A 19,883-nucleotide genomic window follows, 5' to 3' on the forward strand; every position below is an offset into this window, starting at 1 on the left:
TTAAATATTTTTTTTTTTATACTCCAGCCATGTTGTAACTACAGCATTTAAACGTGTACACTGCATCAGTGCAGAGGACTTCTTTCAAGGACATTTCAGGGACAAAATAACAGACGACAAGGAATGCCGGCTGCTTCTGGTTCAGGCCCTGAACTTTGAGAAACATTAGCTTGAAAGAGGGGTGTCGGGTGCCCTCATGCCTTTACATCACACGTGAAATAGCCCCAGTTCTATACTGAACTTGTGTAGAGGGAAAAAGCTGCAGTGGTACATTTTGACATTGTAATGCAATTTCTATGATTTTTCTGCATTATATTTTGTCACAGAGCGACCTATGAAGCTTTTGGGATGGCTTCGACAAAGGGCACAGGGGCACCATCCTCTCTTTCATTACGATTGTTTTCTCTAATGAGTTGCAACAAAGATAGTATGACAGAGAGAGACACAAGAGCTTCTAATGTAGGCCAGAATACTCAATATACAAATATCGATCTATATATACACACATATATATATACATACACATACACATATATATATATATATATATATATATATATATATACATACATATATATATACATACACACATACATATATATATATACATACACACATACATATATATATATATATACATACATACATATATACATACATACATACATATATATCCATACATATATATCCTTACATATATATACGTATATACGTATATATATATATATATATACGTATATACGTATATATATATATATATATATATGTATGTGGGTTGGCTAAATTGTTGCGAGTTGCTATAGGCTGTAATACCATGGAGACAAATAATAATATTAATCCTGTATTTCAGAGGACACTGAAATAAATCTACAAAATATCCCTTTACTAATTGTAGATCTCATAGGGGACCCTCGCCTCCGAAGGGAAACAATGGCACTACAGCATGAAGCCTGTTTGTCAGCCAACATCCCCTCACCCCATCAGCCTCCCATTCATTATCTTGAACCCTAAATAGCATTCAAAAAATTATTTAATATTCACTCCACTGAGCGCCATGGCAACAGCTGTTTCTCCAGTGGCATTAACACTGCTCCACTGAAGTCACAAGCCTGACTCCATATAGACTGATATTGGTAGAATGGTGCTACATGGGCTCCACCTAGTGGTACAAAATGATAACTGCAAGAGCAGCGTTCAGGCTGCCAGAATGGATTAATCCATTGATCAATTAATCTTCTAATCTGCTGTAATGGCCCATGGCTGGGACGCAGCAGCCTCCAATGAAAGCTGCACTGTACAAGTCAACCATTGAAGCCTGCTAATCAACAACAGCAGCCTACTAACAATAGCAGCCAATAAGCAGCCAGGTTTCACGTAGACACTGCAGCACACAATGAGCTGAAAGGTGGAGAACAACACAACCAGTACAGTAAGGGGTTAATTCACACTGATGAAAAAGACAAGACAAATATGAACACCACACACAGGTTGAACACACATGTACAGTTCTACACTCATTCACTATGGCATGCTTTGAAAGGACCAATTGTTTTTGAAGTGGACAAATATATCGTATTCAAATTGAACAGGTAATTTTTTTTCCACTCAACTTTATCTCCATATTGTACATGTACAACTTTGCATATTCACACGACTGGTTTGATATTTGCTGCAATCAAAGATCCAACCGAACTACCCGACACTGCGTTGACATGAACACCTGGCCAGTAGAATTAAAGCAGAATATCTGCAAGGTTAAGTTACGGAAGTGATATCTGAAGTAAACACTGTACAGCTGCTGTTTAATATTCATGTTGAAACACAGTAGACACAGGTTGTTTTTTTCCAAAGTTCATTGTAAGGACTTTATTTAAATTATCTGTCTATTTTATATATATATATATATATATATATATATATATATATATATGTATATAAAAAAAATTCAAGTTTTCAGGACAAACAGTACCAGTGCAATCAATGACAGACTCTGTACAAATGAGACGCATAACTAGTCAGAGACGAAGGCCACAGATTCAAGTTCCTTGAAAAGTAACGAAAGCTTATTTACATACCCATATAAAGCACCAACAGAGGTCATTTCATATTTTACATTTCAGCTGTCAATGCAAATTATACAAGACAAAGTACTAAAAACATACAAATATTTTAATGAGAAATCTCTAACTGAATGTAACTTTTCTCGAAATGTGAACGTCTGAAAAGAAAGAAAAACTCTTTTTGGAGCTGCAGGGTAATTCATGAACGAAATGTTGCATGTACCGATGGACACGCCGCGGAGCAACAACTCCTCTTAACACGACGCAAAAATGGTGCGTTTTAAATGCAGGTTTTATCGCATTTTCAGCCTTTTAGAGGGCGGTGTTCATTCAGGTTGGTTTTCATTACCTTTTGAAACCGCATTGGGTGGCACTTCTCCGTTTTGCATTCGCTCCGGTGCCCCTTTTGGAAGAATACTGGAGTGGGTTTTTTCCCCCCCAAACAAACACTACCATGTAAAAATGTTTTCGGCCCATTGCCACTCAGATCATTTTAGCTCATCTATGAAGCACGCTTTTTACTGGCGCGAATCCAGCCGTTTAGCTGCTCTCGTTTGTATCCATGGACGAGTCCTCAACACATCCCATAATCCTCTGCAACTCCTGGATACAGGGAACGATTGACTGGCTATGTAGCTGAGCCATCTTCAACCTGAAGCGAGAAAAACGTGTGTTAAATTTCATCTCAAATCTTCCAACTGTACCATCAATAATAGTGCACCACTTATGCTTTCCATGGCAGACACAGATTATTTCAAACACCAAGAAATTATAACTATGAACAACAGACTGATAGCTCACTTTAGTCCCTACCTAAAAATGCAAGGTGAAGTTGTGCTCTGAATCTTACTTTAGTTGCTAAACTAATTTAAAACATTTTTTTTTAAGCATTAGAAGTAACAGTGACACATCCCAGTGAGAGCTGAAGTAAACACCCATGTGGTAAAGAGAGTGGAACCCAGCTGTGTTACAGGTCTGAAAGGTGTATACACTTACATTTAGGTGGCAAGACGGGACTCCAGAAGGATGTCCAAGCCACTTTTTGTCAGGTGGATATTTAACTCGGAAATTAGTTGCCAGCAAACCCGTCGCGGTAGACGGAGAATATTTCTGAAGGCAGGAAATGCAGCCGGAACCTTATTTCCCCGAGTGACCCGAGTTCATTCAGTTTGTGAAAGGATCAGGTTAACACCGACGAGGATAGTCACCAGAAAAACACCTCATTAGTATCGCAAAAATAAATAAAAGGTGATTTTTAAAATCAGGGATCGACAAAAACACTCGGTATCTGGTTCACCCTGTAACCTTTCAGATGCATGCACGTTATTAAAAAAAAAAATGGCGGAGTTTATGTGCCAACAAAACCGACGCGTTTAATTTCCCGGAGCGGTATTGTCTTGAACCGACAACAATGAGAGTATCACGAGTGCGCATGTTGGCACACCTTCTGAGCAGCTCGCGTCCTCTGCTGGCTTCGGGGCGGTGGTGCTGCAGAGCGCTGAGGCCGTGAGCTGCCAGGCTGCTGTAACACTGCTCTCGGAGAGCGTTGTGGCTCGCCGTGTCCCACTGCGGCAACTCGCTGGTGAATCGCCACGCCATCAGCGAGTGCTCCAGCGCCACGTCCCACTCTTTGTTCCTCAGAAGAACCTGGCCCCACTCCTGACACGAAACCTGAGGGGGAGGATAAGGAGGTGACAGATTAGCGTGACACAATGAGACACCCTGCTGACAGAGAGGTATCCTGCAGAGCACCCTGTAATCTTCCAGACCAAAATATTCCTTTGAAGAAGAAAAAGAGGCTCAATTAGACACGAATAGCAAAGGATGTGCTTAAAGACCCCCCCCCCCCACACACAAACAAATTGCTTTTAAAAGTCTAATACATAATGATACATGACTTTACTTCGCATACTCACTTTGAATGCCACCAGGTGAGGATACGCCTTTCTGTAGCAGTGAGCGTCCCTGTTGGAGCCGAACCGCGAGTAAGGGATGGACCTATAAACATTTGCCTTCTTCAGCTGCAGGTCTTCCTGAAGATACTTCAGGTCTGATGCCATGATCCGGGGCTCTTGGCTCTGAGATGCAACACAGCACATCACATCTCAGGTTGCGTCAAATGCAGAGAAGGTGCACAGCTGACCAGTACACGAGTAAAAAACATGCATCTACAGTGGTGTGAAAAAGTGTTTGCCCCCTTCCTGATTTCTTTTTTTTTTGCATGTTTGTCACACTTAAATATTTCAGCTCATCAAACAAATTTAAATTAGTCAAAGATAACACAAGTAAACACAAAATGCAGTTTTTAAATTAAGGTTTTTATTATTAAGGGAGAAAAAAAAAAAAATCCAGCACCAACCGCCTTTTTTAAGGTCATGCCACAGCATCTCAATAGGATTCAGGTCAGGACTTTGACGAGGCCACTCCAAAGTCTTCATTCATTCAGAGGTGGACTTGCTGGTATGTTTTGGATCATTGTCCTGCTGCAGAACCCAAGTTGGCTTCAGCTTGAGGTCACAAACAGATGGCTGGACATTCTCCTTCAGGATTTTTTGGTAGACGGTAGAATTCATGGTTCCATTTATCACAGCAAGTCTTCCAGGTCCTGAAGCAGCAAAACAGCCCCAGACCATCACACTACCACCACCATATTTTACTGTTGGTATGATGTTCTTTTTCTGAAATGCGGTGTTACTTTTACGCCAGATGTAATGGGACACACACCGTCCAAAAAGTTCAACTTTTGTCTCGTCAGTCCACGGAGTATTTTCCCAAAAGCCTTGGGGATCATCAAGATGTTTTCTGGCAAAAATGAGACAAACCTTAATGTTCTTTTTGCTCAGTGGTGGTTTTGGTCTTGGAACTCTGCCATGCAGCCATTTTTGCCGAGTCTCTTTCTTATGGTGGAGTCATGAACACTGACCTTAACTGAGGCAAGTGAGGCCTGCAGTTCTTTGGATGTTGTTGTGGGGTCTTTTGTGACCTCTCGGATGAGTCGTCGCTGCGCTCTCGGGGTAATTTTGGTCGGCCGGCCGCTCCTGGGAAGGTTCACCACTGTCCCATGTTTTCTCCATTTGTGGATAATGGCTCTCACTGTGGTTCTCTGGAGTCCCAAAGCTTTAGAAATGGCTTTATAACCTTTTTCCAGACTGATAGAGCTCAATTACTTTCTTTCTCATTTGTTCCTGAATTTCTTTGGATCTCGGCATGATGTCTATCTTTTGAGGATCTTTTGGTCTACTTCACTTTGTCAGGCAGGTCCTATTGAAGTGATTTCTTGATTGAGAACAGGTGTGGCTAGAGAAATTGAACTCAGGTGTGATAAACCACAGTTAAGTTATGTTTTAACAGGAGGGGACAAACACTTTTTCACACCACTGTAGAGTACATTCATTTTCCAAATATATGGTTCATTCCGTCGTCCCTCATCATCTTCAAAATATGTTGACATGAAATGGGTGGCTTTAATACCTGTTCGACTAAGATGACAGATCTGATCAGTTGAACGAGCTGCTGTTTGGACAGTGGGGTATGCTGCTCCTCCATCTTCTCACACTGCTCCTCCATCCTTCCTCTCCACACCCCGCCGATGGACAAGTCCACTGAAAAACAAAAAAGGAAGACGATTAGTTTGATAAACGACCAGGCAGATAAAAAAACAAGAATCACCGGGACGCCCCGGTTCACCAAGATAGGATGTTTTTTTTGGTGTGTTTTAAAAATACAAAACTTTTAAAAAGTTTAAATAGTATTTTTCCAACACCGTTTTACTTTTAAAAACTCGGGGAGATTTGTGTTTTGGTCTGGATGGGTGCAAACAGAGACGCAAACGTCACATTGGCTGCCTTTAAAGTCAACAAAAAAACAACAACCAGTAGTTTTGCAGGTAGCGGTATAATGGCTCAACAGTGGGACTTACATGACTGCGCCCGCCTCGTGTTGGGAACCGCGTTTCTCCCCCTCGCAAACGGAGTTGGAGTCAAACGAGCACTTAGAATTTCCAAGTAGGACCTCCTCATCCGAGCTGTAAAAAAAAATTAATAATAGTAATAAAAATAGCAATAAAACTTTATAGCCTACTCTTTGAAAGGCGGCGTTTCGAGTGATTATTTCTTTCCTCCAAAAGCCGCTGCGCCGAGCAGAAACCGGCATCGAGAGTTGCGTCTCGTAATAAAACGCACGAGGACGACGGATTTGGAAAGTTGGCGCAGTTCTTACCGGCGCGTGAAGCGCCGCGGGCGCACGGCCGCGGTGCCATTTAGCGCGGCGGCAAAGTTTTCAAACCTTCAAAACAACCAAGAGCCGTCGCCGCGTCGACACTTACCGGCAATTTTGGGCTGCGGCGCAGGTATTTCCACCAGGGCGCGTCGCGGGTGGCACGCAGCTGCCATTGTGACCGAACTGTTCAGGTTGAGGTCCTGGCGTCGCCTAACCTGCTCGGAGCCCGTGGAGCTACCCGTTAGCTCAACTTTAACCTCCTCCCCCCCTCCTCCCACGGGCTCGCCGAACAATAACTTTTCCACGGTGGTAGTTCGCTTCTGGCGGACTCGGCGGTTTAAGCGGCTCCCTCGGAGGCGCCGGCGGCGCTCACGACCCCGCTAGTGTCCCTCATCTTTAACTGAGCGCAGCGAAATCCCCTCCATTAAGTTGCACCCACCTGAGGGGACACTAAACGTCCAGCTTTTATTTGCTGCGCCGCCAGTACAATGCTGATGAGCGGGACGCGCGACACACGAGTTGCCGCGCGGGCGTGGCCTGCCCGCCTGTGTGGAAGTGATTGGTTCCACGTCACGGCACGGGGAGAACAGGCGCCCAATATGCAAATGAGGCAGACGCGGTCTGCTCGGGCTGAAAGATCACGTGACGAGGCGGTCAATCACGCATGAATGGCACACGGACAATACATTACAAGCAAGTGCAGCAGCAGCACTGTACAACAATGTTTAAAAGTGTATTTTTCTTTTAGTGCCTTTATATACTTAAGTCACTTGCGTGTGTTTTTTGGTTTTTTTTTTCCTTCTTCACTTTATGTTCTATAACAGTTTGTGCCTGGCAGTGTATTATTCTTTGTTTTCATGCTTACACTGGACCAGCGACATTGACAACAGACAAACCTGGATTTTCCGGTGGACGGTCATCTATCTGAGAGCGGATTACACCATCACAGACCAAAAAAAAAAGGATAATGGCATTCTTGCGGGCTGTCAGAGTGCTACAGTTATGTCAAATTGCCCTTTATATAGGACATGGAACTGGATCTCAGAGGCATTCTGCAGCTCTTTAGCTGTCACTGACTCCTGAAATGTTAGTGAAAAGGCAACTCCGACCCAGATGTGCATACGTCTCTTGTCAGTTTGAAGAATGGATGTTTAATTCACAAAATATCTCGTGTTTTCATGTGAAAAGCCGAACCAAGAGTGTGGGAAATAATCGTCAAAAATGCAATAATAAATGCATAAATTAAAAAAAGAAAATCTATTATCCAAGTGCTCTCTCTCAATGCACATCATGCTGTTCTGTGAGTATGCCTGTACACTCCAATTTATTAAATGTAAACCTTGAAAGACATAACCTTTTATGAAATAGACATTAAAATTATTGGTTGTTGTATTTTTATTCTAAAATGGAATAATCCTCAGAAGACACCGGAGCTGATTGTATGTTACAGCAAAGCATTCAAACCAAATGACACATGGAGCAAGACATAAACAAAACATCTGTAAAATGTCTTTTAATAGGTTGGTGGATTATTGAAAAAAAACAAAAAAAACAGGAATGTAATTTCTTCTTTCTCAAGAGACGTAACTGCGTCTTGATACATAGTGTGAAATAATAAATCATTCGAGCACACAACTTATTCCAAAACATGATAATAAAACACACAAACTTAAAAATAATTGGACATATTCAACACAGTGTGCAATCTGAAATATTGTTTTCTAAATTGTTAATATCATAGTTGTGTAGTTTTTGGGGAAGCAGTTTATTATTTACTGCTAATTATTCATATCTGAAAATAATCTAATGTGAAGCAATGAGAAATGCAGTGTAATTTTTAGTGTCCCTGTATTTTCAACATTTCTAACAAATGTTCCCGTTATCTTGCACAAAAAAAGTAAACAAAACAAAAAATGCATTGTAATGCAGCAGGGTTGAAATCAGTTCACTTTTACACATTCATTCAGAAATCCCTCCTAATATTTAGCATGTGAATGACAATGCAACAGTTTCTTCACTCGACTGACAGTGACAACATTTTTACTTATATTTCTACAGGTACAATATTACAATTATAAATATCTGTAGTAAAACTGCACTTCATGAACTGATTGAACTAAAAGTGAATTCACTCCAGCCCTGCATAATATTAAAGAAAAGTAAGCTGAATACTCGACAGCTTCTTGAAACTGCTACGGCAAATAATAGATTTATATTGTATTTATGTACATTATATACATTTTTTAATAAGTTACATAATGCACAGGTAAACGGGTATAGTTTCTATTAGGTACATATCATATTACAAAGGTCTGTGACACTATGGCTTTGTAAATATACATTACAATATTGTCATCAGAAAATAGCAAGTGCAGTCAGAGGGCTGTCTTTTAGCATCTTCATCATCTTTTCAGTGTTAAATAACTTCAATGTTAAGTCCAACTGCAACAAGTCTTACACTTTTTTATTTTTCTTTTAATTTTAATATGGAAACTGCTCAGATCTTGTATGAAAAATACGACTCTTCCGGCAGACTCCAAACAAACAAGATGCTTAAAGAGAGACTTCTTCCGACTGCGTAGGCCACACTATAAAGCATAAAGAGTAGCCTCTACTTGCTAAGCAGCGTTTTAAGGGAGCGGGTGAGTGTGTTAGCAATGGCCGACATGGTACTGGAGTGGCGGACCAGGGCTTTCACGCTGTGCTCCCCTGGTGCTCCCACTGTGGCAGCCTCGGCTGCTTTGAGCAAACAGATATAATTCATGACAACCTCGTCCACCTTCGCCACAACCTCTCTCTGTTGGTGTGAGGCCGAGGCTCCGAGCCCCCTGACCAGACACATGCAAGCTTCGCAGAGACAGCATAGCACCTGAAAGCTACAAGTTACGGATAGCAGCATCTCCTCAGGACTACTGTGGGCCTGCGCCATCCTCCGGCACGCCCGACCTAATTCTTTTGACTCAACAGAGAGGAGCTGCTTGCACTGGGATACATCCTGGAGAGGCATCTGGAATCCGCGATCCCAGCGGCCGACGCTGGATCTCACCAGTGCAATGAGCTCACTGGCATCACGACGGACATCAGTGAAGCCGGAAGGGAAGCTGTACATGCGGTCCTTGAGTGCGTTGATTCGTGACAGTCGGTCACTAAAGCTCATGTTATTGAGGACCTCCCCGTACAGCTGCTCCCCAGCAGCATCCACTGCCGAGCCATAGGGTAGTATGGCTGAGGCGGACCCATTATCATTGTCGATACCAACTCGGCTCCGTCTGGGCCTCTCCCACTCAATCTCATCCTCTTCGCCCTCACTCTTACGTTTAAAGAAACAGTAGCTGAAGGGCCCGTTGCATCTCCAGGGACTGGTGTCCAATTTTTGAGAGCCCTTCATGTGTTTTGCGTCTTTCTGTAATGGAAACGCCACGGACGCCCTTCTACTGTCGACCCTACACCCCGAAGACCAACATGCGGTGTGGGAAGCTACAGAGCCTTGGGAGTAGCTCTTGGAGAGCCGCTTCCTCGTCGGTCTTCGCTGGACTTTGGTGTCCCCTTGCTGGGGCAGCAATGGTGACAAGGGCTGCTGGCTCCGGCTGCGGGTGGGCTTATCGAACAGAACTTCCACACTGCCGGAATTGGGAGTCACATTGCTGGAGCTGCGTTTGAGCTCGCGGCCCCGTTGCAGGTGATTGCTGTAGGGATCTGTTGGGTTAACGGCCTGAAGGTGGTTCTGATTCTGCCGGGACTGGATGCAGTGGATGGATTCTTGGGGGCATCCCGAGTTGCTGGAGCTAGTGTTGGCTTGCATGGACAGAGGCAGAGGAGGAGGAGGAGGAGGTGGTGGGGGAGGTGGCGGAGGAGGTGGAGATTGTGCGTTGGGTGTCGGTGATGCAATGCAAGATCTGGTAGATGCCTGCCTGATAAAAGCTGAAGGGTGGTCTCCCCTTCCTAGTGAGATGGTGTTGAGGTCTGCTCGTTGACCACTTACACTGGGGGCAGCAGAGAAACAAAGAGAATCATTAGGACGAGGATGAGGAGACTGACGAACTGCATGTTTTGACCTCGGGTCTGATTTGAACCAGTCCTCTGTGCTGCCACTAGGTTGACTTCTGGACCGAGATGGGGGACGGTTCATGGCACCTCCACCGTCACGGTTTCCGCCTGCATTAAATTCCCCCTCACGGCTCATACAGCCCTCTCTTTTATAGAGTGACAGAAATTGCTCTGGGTCCACACCACTCCTCTCTAGCTCACTCTCCAGGCCAGAAAAGGAGCTCCTCCTCTCGGCAGTAGCCGCCCTCAAATCTAAACTGTCATTCGGCCTCTGAGCATGCACATCAGGACTTCTCTTGAGTTTGGCGGGAAGCGTGGCAGAATGGTATGAACGTGAGTTTTTATTTGCCACCTGCACGGTGCCCGCGTTGGGGGTTACTAAATTCGGGCTGAGGAATGGGGATGATATGGAAGAAGGCATACATGGACAGCGAGCAATGGTGCTCCCCCTATTCTTTACCATTTCAACAAGCTGAGGGTTGCTCGTGATGAAGCGCCTGGTGTCCTTTTTCACTGCCCCTCCCATGCCTGCACTGTGCAGCTTCCCTCCCTGATGCATCTGGCTGACTGTTAGATAGTTAATCAGCTGTCTGTAGGCCTCACTGCCTTCCTTCTGGTTCAGCCCCTTAAAACAGGCCTGTTGTTTAGCATGCAGATCATTGTGCGGCCTCTTACTCCCAGTACCTGTGGTCTCTTTATGCTTAGATGGCGTGGCTGAGGATGGTCGGCCTGGTTCCGCCCCAGCGCCGGGGCCGTGGATATTGGGCAGCATTTTTCGAAGGAGGGCAGGGTCTGCGTGAGGGTGGAGGTCTTTTCCCTGAGCACCCTGCCCGGGGACGCCGAGAGGAACTCCAGGTTTGCTATCTTCATAGTTTAGCACCCTGAGTAATGAGGAGGACGAACTAGAAAGTGGGTGTCTTTGCAAATGGTGGTGTTTTGATTCGATTGCACCGGGACCGAGCGGTGAGTCCGTTGGGGTGGCACAGGCACTGCTGTTCGTGCTGCCACCAGCATCCAGTGAGGAACACAGAGAACCCTGCAGTGAATTGTGGGCCTCTCCTTGCAAACTTGAAATCCTTTTCGCTAGATGGTACTCACACAACCGTGCGACGCTCTGTTGCCTCGAAATTGGCTGATGGTCGCTTTGTATGTCTGATCCCTGCTCAGACCCTCCTGATCTGGAGTTTTTGGCTGGGGACAGTAATGACGCTACAACCAGATGTTCATCTTGCTCAACAGCCGCAGCTCCATTATCAGTACCGCAGTTCCCCAAGTTGTCTATGAGGCGATCAGAGATAGCGGAGGAAGGGCGAGGACTTCTGCGGTGGTCGCGAGGAGGGCTGTTCACTCCGGGGCCCTCGGCGACCGAATTTTCTACCGGAAAAGAATTCTGTCTTCTCTGAGTTTCATCCCGCTCGCAGAATGAAGTGCGCTGGTCCAAATCAAGATGGCTGTGGAGATCCCTCGCGCTGAAGGTGTTGTACTTTCCGCTGGAGTCTGCAGATTTTCTATGGTGCTTGCCTCCTGGCGTGGTGGAACTTGGACGCTGGAGAGTGACTGAGAGATGAGTCTGCGACCTGACCTCCAAGCCGTCCGGCCCTGATGATGCGGTGTCTGAGCGCAGGATCCGTCTTGGAGGAACAGCCGGAGGCTGAAGGTGCCGCGTCGGACTACGGGGTTTCTTCTGTATCGTTCCTCCGGTGCCGGGCGAGACTGGGAATTCGGTTTTCTCTTCAAGCAAAGGTTGGTATCCTTCCCTCGTGGCAACCAGAAGACGCATGTGGCTCTCGCTCAGCCTGTGAGTCGCAGCGAGTTCAGAGATTTCAGTCATCTCTGAGGAGTTGGTCTCATTGCCAGAATCTGAGGATGACTCCGGGCTCAAGCCACGAGATGTGTAAACACCTAGAAGAAAAAAGATACAAAGTTAAATATGTGTTATTCAAAAAGATCTTTAAGGTGTACAATATTGAATGTTATGCAGAGCTATGACTACATTTGTACTGAATGAGTAAGATCATTGTACTAATGGTTTCTGTTCTGATGTCATGGGTGTGTTTTGGGAGTTTGGTAACATAAAGCGGACAAGAAGTCACAGTTAAAGCTAAATAGTGGAGAGAAAATGTGTTAAAGAACAAAAAAAGCAAATCTTACAATCCAACCGCTTTTCTCTGATAAAACCAACACAAATGAAAGCCAACACATTTTAGTGATCTACATGACATCATAACAGAACTGAACACCGCAGGTGTTTGCATGAATTGGGCCGAGTAAAAATGACTGAAAATCAATGCAAAACAAAGACATAAATGACATCACTCAACAGACCTGGGTTGTTACCGCTGGGTGGCGGCGGGGGGGGCCTCTGCTCAGAGACCGATAGAGCCTCCAGTGCCTGAAGAGTATTCATGACCGCGTTCTCCAGCCTTCTCTCCCCTCCCGTGCTCCCTTCCCCCTCCCCGTGCGTCGGAACGGCATCAATTAACGATACCGGGATGTCATCGTTGTCATTTGTGCTTAGGGGCCTTCCTTCAGGCGCCGCGTCCTCATCTGAACTGTCCCGAAAGCCCGGCGGCGGAGCTGCAATTGCGAGGTTGAGCGTCTGCAGCAGTGAGTCTTCCTCGTCATCGTCGACGCCGTCGTCTCCCTCCGGAGGAGGCAGCGACGTCAGGTCAATGATGTCATCGGTGGAACCAGAGAGGGCGAGAAAGGTGGCCTTGCCGGTCGCAGTGGGTAACCTTCCTCCTTGGTTACCGCTGTCTTCATCTCCACCTGGCTTGTCACCCACCGGTGTCCCCCCAGTGGAGTCTTCTTCACCGGAAGCGTCGTCGTCGTCCTCTGCATCGTCTGTCGTGTCGCGATAAAAGAGTTCCCGTAGCAGAGGCTCCTCACCACCCTCCTCAGTTATAATGTTACTGTAGACGTGTGTCAGACCACTGAACTGAAATGGCACTCTGTCCTGTTGCCGAAAGTCTGTGTTGTTGTGCAAGTAGGGTGGTCTGTGCTCGGGTACCTCGGGGCTCTCCAACAGTCGTTCATAGCCCAAGTTCTTCGGCTGGTTCAAGGGTGGGTTTCCCCCGAAAATAAATGACACTTTGGCGCTCCGAGGTGAATCTTGAGGTTTGTGTCTGGTGGCAGGCGGAAGAGGAGGGGGCAACGGACTTCTTCGTGTCCCAAGGTCTCTGTCAGGGTTTGGGGGTTCATGGAAGTAAGGAGAAATGCAGTTTTCCCTCTGCCCGTTGTCCGAATACTCGGAGTCCCTGTTGTAGGCCTCTCCCTGGCCCGGTAATGGCTCCTCATTGTCACCCAATGACGTGCTGTAGGGCCACTCCAGGACACGATCCTGATCTACAGACAGCAGCAAACCAAGATTTCATTACTTTACGTGTTTTCTATTTCATTTTGATTAAAATTTAAAGCAACTGCCTTCTTTTCACTCGACCTCATAAGTACTCTACCTCAGGGTGTTTGAATTTTAATGCTGCACTGTAAAATATCAATTTTTAAGTCACTTAATCTAGCTCGGAGTCTTTTTCTTCAAAACGCGCCAGTGAGAGAGATCACAAACTTCTAAACTTCACTTAATGTTTTTATATGGAGTAGTGTGCCCGAACAAAGGTACTACTACATTTACAACACAAATTAAACTGTTTCGTATCCACTTTTGTCAAAAACTGGTGTCTTAGAGGGACCCGTGCTTTCATAATATTTCTTAATCCACACTATCTGGACCACACAAACATGCATACATGGATGATGTAATTATAACTCACTCGGGTCATCCCCTCCTGTGCTGTTGCAGTGGGCCATGCTGAAAATAGACCTCCTAGCATCCACTAGGAGGCGATAGTAGCCTGCTGTTAGACAAGCCAGGTTCATTGCATCACTGGACTCCATGATCAGTGTGATGGGCTGTTCAAATAAAAAGAGAAGGACGGAAGCAAGGGTGAATGTAAGGAGGAAGAACAAATTAAAAAAGGAAATAAAGGATAAAAAAAAAAAAAAAAACTAAACATAATTGAAAACATAATTGAAAATTATGCAGGACAAAATAGTATTTTCTGGTACTTCTGTTTTGAAAGAGAAGTGCTCTCACCCTGACATCCAGCACATGCAGCTCTAGTCGGACGTTGGTCTCATCCTCAGTGAGGATCTCGATGCGGTTGACGTGGCTGAAGTCGGCCAACAGGGCCACCAGGTTGGTCCGTGTGTTGATGACGTGACTGATGCCGTAACGTGGGCCCACCAACAGCGTCACATCTGTCTGCTTCTCACCTTGCTGCAGAAAGTAGTCCGAATGCATGAGACAACTCAAAAACAAACCAGCTGTGTTAAACTTTTGTTCCCGCAAACGTATGAGCATTGATCAAAACTCAAGTCCAATCTCAAACTAATGGCCTTACCAAAAGTATTGACTTGAACTCCCTTCCTCCGTAGAGTCTGAGCTCACTTAGGTACCGCAGGTAATGCACCTTGGCCTGCAAAGCAGTCAGCTGCACAAAGAGGGGGAATGCATTAGCAAGAATCCAAATCACTTCAACCAGAACATTTGTCTTCTAGTGTCGGGATGTAAAGCACTCTCAGGCCATTTTGATGTGGGTCGCTGATTTTCCATTATATCCCATCATGTCATTTAAATCTGATCAGAATCTGAAGGGCTGCTCCGCTGCAGCACTCAGTGTCTTTGTGGATGTGTGTCTCTACAATCATTTAGGCTCAGTGGGATTTTCAGAACTTAAAAGTACCGAAGTCTTTTTCAAAGTAATGTTGCTTTTACTTCAGAGAGATGTGTATTTATTCAAAGCCTGGAGTTGTATACCTTTACTGTTAATTCTTCACTTCTACTATGCACCTATTCCACAGTATAATCCAGTAATATTTTACCTCACCAACACTATCACAAACAAAAAGCTAATGGGAAGTCTACATGAAAAAAAAAAAAAGAAAGAAAGAAAGAAAGAAATTGTCTTTGCTCAGCCTCTCCACTAAACCCAGTGAGCGGCATCTTTTGATGAGGGCTGAGTGATAACTTCAAGGCTGTAATGAGAAAGCTGAACGTTTTGAATTACATGCCAGCTCATTGGTGCTGCTCGGCTGTATTTCTCTCTAATCAACGGACGAGATATAGCAGCCGCCACTGTGAATACAAATGATCAGCCAGCCTGTGCATCGTGCTGCTCGGGCTCGCTCGACATATACATCGGACATGAAGTGTTTAACCTGAGCTGCGTTCCTTCATCCACCATGTGAAGATGTACCAGGTAGATTAATCTGGAGAAAAATCAAGTTGCCTGCTGATGGCTGACATTCAACTTCGGTGCATGCGTCACGGCTCACATGTAAACAATTTTCAGCATAACATATATATATATATATTATCATGAAAATAGCAATTTATCGTATCATGTATGTCAAATGTGAGACATAAAAATGACATATAGATGATGTCACATTTTGTGGTTCAAAGAACTGAAGATTTCACTCGTGCATGGTGTGTTATGGTAATAAACACCACAGACTGCTTCGGGTGTCATATAATGAGAAGAAATATGGGCATCCTGGAAGAAAAACATCTGGACATATAATATTCAGCCAGTATTAATACATATTTGGTGCTCCAGTGAGTATATAGCTGCAGGACTGGATACGTGGGATCAGCTACATACACTGCGGCACCCATGTATATTGCAATGAAGGAGCAGTGCAGTGGTGTGTGTGTGTGTCTCATCTATTTTTTAAATGGTTTCTGGACAAAAAATGAACTCTTTTACACTCGGAAATAAGCCACAATATATCATTGATTGACAATGATATGACTATAAATTATCACCAGCCTCATTTTTAAAATCTTGCAGCCTAAAGATTTGTTGTTTCAACAGTGCAGGTGTGTTTTGGGCTCTTTGAGAACATGTGCTGTTGACTTCTCATAAATACAATCTATCTAACTCTGATTCACTGAGCTAATTTGCACGACAGCTGTAAGTAAATCAGTAGCCACAGTCTCTTGCACGGGTTAATTCTGTTTTGATGTGATGCTGATTTGCACTTGTCGAGGTTAATATGGTTGCTGGAGAATGAAGAGACCAGCAGCTGCTCGTATCATTAAAACAGCTTCAGAAAGAGCTAAAAAAGTTCAGCCCAAGTTGGGTTAGCTGCCCCTCACTGAGACGTGTGTGTGAATATGAATATCTTATTATGCACTCGGTTTGACAACGCATTACGCTTGTTATGCACATTAGCATTCAAAGAGTAGCTTGACAAAGGGTCTTAGGGGTTGACAAGGGTGAGAACCTTAACAAGGTTGAGGATGGCAGCCGTGCTATTTTTGGACATTACATCAGACAATGCAGAGACAATGTGTTTGTGTGCATGTGTGTGTGTGTGTCAGAAGTTTATTAACAAGGGCAAAGAAAGACAAAGAGAGCTGCTTACTTTCTTCCCCGGAGGCACAAGGTTCTGGTTGGTTTTGAGGATGTGTGTCAGGGCTTTTTTGATGTTTTTCTCCTTCATGCTGGACAGCACAGCGGGAGGCAGAAACAGCGACAGACCCCACTCCTTTCTGTGGAGAGGAGATTGATTTCAGCATAAAGACGCCCTTGGAAGAAATAAAAAAGCACTACCACCGGACTTTGCTTTAAATGCTCGCAGTCAGGAGCTAGAAATTACTCTCAGACAGGCTGTCAGTAAGAGAACAAAACAACGGACTGACTTTGAGGAGGAGAGCTTTCTCTGTGGAAATAGGACCTCGAAATGTGAAGGAATTGTTTGTGCTGAAAGAACTGCAGTGCTGCGCAACGGTAATAAAAGACGAGAATCTAAAAATAAGCCTTTAAATTGGTAAGCCACGATGATCATTTTGAAATTTTGAATATAATTACGCTTTAGTTTGGTCATTTCTGGATAATATTTAAACTCCTAACTCATTCAGGTTAAGGTATCATCATGAGACAAGTGGTTTTTCCTCTTGTCTGATATTTGTGTTGGGAGTGATTCTTTCTTTAGACATTTAATTAGAGGGTGAGATTTGATTGTTTCGCCAGAAAACTATGATTTGCAATAGATGCATCCAACCAAAAAAGGAAAATTACTTCAACCATCCCTGATAAACCTCTGGAGAACGATCAAAAAGCTTTTCGAAAAAAAAGTCTAAGTCAGTCTGTCATTCATTTTTGATGGAGCAGCTCCAGGCTGTACAACAGTTTAAAATCACATCATGTTAAGAGTGACAAAAGAACACACTGCATTTACACACAGACTTACTGGATATACTTGAGGGAGACCTTCTGACTCTGTCTGGTTGTCATGGTAAGGATGTACATCTGCAGTGCAGCCAATCGCAGCGCAGCGTCGTACTTCAGCTCGGGGCCGAACCGTTCCAAGACAACGTCGTTACAACTCTGCGGCAAAGCAGGGGAAGTTAAATAAGACACCCGACATCTGTTATTTTTTTTAAGGGGATTATGAGGCACATTTCATCTCTCCGAAGAACAACTCGAGCAGCGGTGCATCCTCCTTCGAGTTAAATGAAGTTGTTCTCAACCTTGGTGGCTTGAGATTCCTTCAAAGCGATACAGCTTTCAGTCCCGGATGAAGGACTCGGAAGCACAAAAGGGTGAAGTGTGACAAGAAAAGATGATTAGCTTTCCTCCTCTCAGGCTATTTCACTTGACTAATTATCAAAGGAATCCTACAGGGAAGTGATTTATTATTTTAGAAGGAAAGTAGTTTATACAGGAGTTTATTTGAAGTCTTTATTTGCAAATGGGGATTTTGTCTTGAAAGGATTTATTCTTTATGAATCAGAGTAATTCTGTTGATCATTTCCAAACCATCTGGCAGAACAAGGTTTGGATTTATTTTCTTATAGTCGACAAGTTTTGGTTAACTTACTATAGCTGTTGCTACCACCATCGCTCACCTGAACATAGAGGTATTCAAACGCCACAGCGTCTCTCCGCAGCAGCTCCACGGGGTCCCTGGGCACGAAGCTGATTCTAAAGTAACACTTTGTCTTGTCGGAGCCGGGCCTCTGGGTCACCTGGGGCCGAAGGAGAGAGACAAAGAGAAGCGTGAACACCTGTGCAGATGGATGAAGACAGCAAAAAAAACCATGATAGGTGTGAAATTATATGAAGGCATTTCAACTCCAGCAGGGCAGGTCTCATCAAAGATGTTGTATTATGGGAAGTGCTGGAGCCAGTGTTTTGGAAGGTATATGTGATATTTATTAGAGAGAAATTAGTATCTTCTGACCACCCTGATTTAATTTGTGACCCTTTCATGGAGACCACCGGTTTATTCTGGTTTATCATAATTATTATCAGCATCTAATTTTAAACTAATAACGTTTTTTTTGAACAAAATCTGCACTATAACCAGTTATTTCAGCTGTGGAGGAAAAAAAAAGAGCATAAAGTGTAAATACTCTCAAAATGATAATCGAACTCAAACCCATTCAAACCTCTTTACAGCCTAAAGACACAATTATGTAATTCAACCAGAAAAAAAAAACGTTCTTGCTGCTGTCTTTTGTGCATCTGTGCACTCATTTTATTATTCAAGATAAAACCAGAAGACCAGCATCGTCTTTTGATTATTGATCATTTTTTGATAAATTATTTGTGTGTGAAAGGGGTGAGGGGGTTTATTTTCTATTGGAAGCACTACCAGCGTTGTCCATTACGCCTGTCATCAGGACCGACACTCAGGTGTGTTACAGCGTATGGTTTATCAAGCTTGTCAAAGAAGAATGACTCTTAAACACTCTTGTGCCATTGTGTGTGCCACGTGTGGAGCTTCACATCTGAACTGTGTGGCATGAATATTAAAACTGTCCTCTTGTGATCCCGCAACCTCATTAGAATGGAGCGGACACTGTGGATGAGGCTGGGTGTGTGTGTGTGTGTGTGTGTGTGTGTGTGTGTGTGTGTGTGTGTGTGTGGGAGGGTAGGTGTAATGTGAGCTGTCGCCCCTGCTGTGCCAGTGCTGATAAATGACACTGGGGCTAAATGCTGCTTGAATACTGAGCAGGGATGTGTGTGTGTGTGTGTGTGTGTTGTTGTATGTGTGTGTGTATCAGATGGAAAAGGAGACAAAGAAAGTGAAGGAGGAGGAAGCGTACCTGAGTAAGCATCTCCTGTTCATGCAGGAGAAGCAGTTTGCTTCCAGAGCCTTCAGTCCTCTGCTCCAACATGAGGGAGAAGTGCTCGATGCATTTGATTGACAACTTCTCTTGCAGGGTCAGGATCACTTCCTAGAATAAGAAAATCATACAAAACAGTTTTGTATTGTTGTTTATGAGAGCTGGCATATGTTTTATATTTCTATCTTGCAGTAATTCCATAACAAATCATTCATTTTTCAGATGGTACCAACAGGAAATGAAGCAATTTGTGTGTGCAAACTTCAGATATTGAAATATGTTTTTATTTTTTAGAGCAACTTTTTTTTTATTGTTTTGTTGTTCAAGATTTCTCAACATCTGCAATTCTGAGTCAGGTTTTTTTCAGCTCTTTCTGCTTTTCCTTTGTGCATCACGTTGAGGGAAAACAGGCGGTATCG

The 19,883-nt window shown here is 44.1% G+C and overlaps 1 protein-coding gene across 3 annotated transcripts in view; it reads right to left on the reverse strand.

Moving 5' to 3' along the window:
* Window positions 1–7,775: 7,775 nt before the first annotated feature.
* Window positions 7,776–19,883, reverse strand: part of LOC138208450 (FERM and PDZ domain-containing protein 4-like) — a 40,617-nt gene continuing 28,509 nt past the window's right edge. For 2 of the 3 annotated variants that reach the window (XM_069166318.1, XM_069166317.1), the window contains exons 8-16: window positions 19,444–19,575; window positions 18,241–18,360; window positions 17,583–17,719; window positions 16,755–16,881; window positions 14,726–14,815; window positions 14,419–14,601; window positions 14,096–14,234; window positions 12,651–13,670; window positions 7,776–12,227 (exon numbers count right to left, since the gene is read on the reverse strand). In XM_069166318.1, the coding sequence (XP_069022419.1) occupies window positions 8,890–12,227; window positions 12,651–13,670; window positions 14,096–14,234; window positions 14,419–14,601; window positions 14,726–14,815; window positions 16,755–16,881; window positions 17,583–17,719; window positions 18,241–18,360; window positions 19,444–19,575 (5,286 nt within the window). In that variant the 3' untranslated portion in view covers window positions 7,776–8,889. The remainder of the gene's footprint in view (window positions 12,228–12,650; window positions 13,671–14,095; window positions 14,235–14,418; window positions 14,602–14,725; window positions 14,816–16,754; window positions 16,882–17,582; window positions 17,720–18,240; window positions 18,361–19,443; window positions 19,576–19,883) is intronic. The other variant, XM_069166319.1, reaches the window with a different exon arrangement.

Source organism: Embiotoca jacksoni, unplaced genomic scaffold (assembly GCF_022577435.1).
Source record: "Embiotoca jacksoni isolate LCO1_2020_lvr unplaced genomic scaffold, fEmbJac1.0.p SCAF_38, whole genome shotgun sequence".
NCBI classification, from domain to species: Eukaryota; Metazoa; Chordata; class Actinopteri; family Embiotocidae; genus Embiotoca; species Embiotoca jacksoni.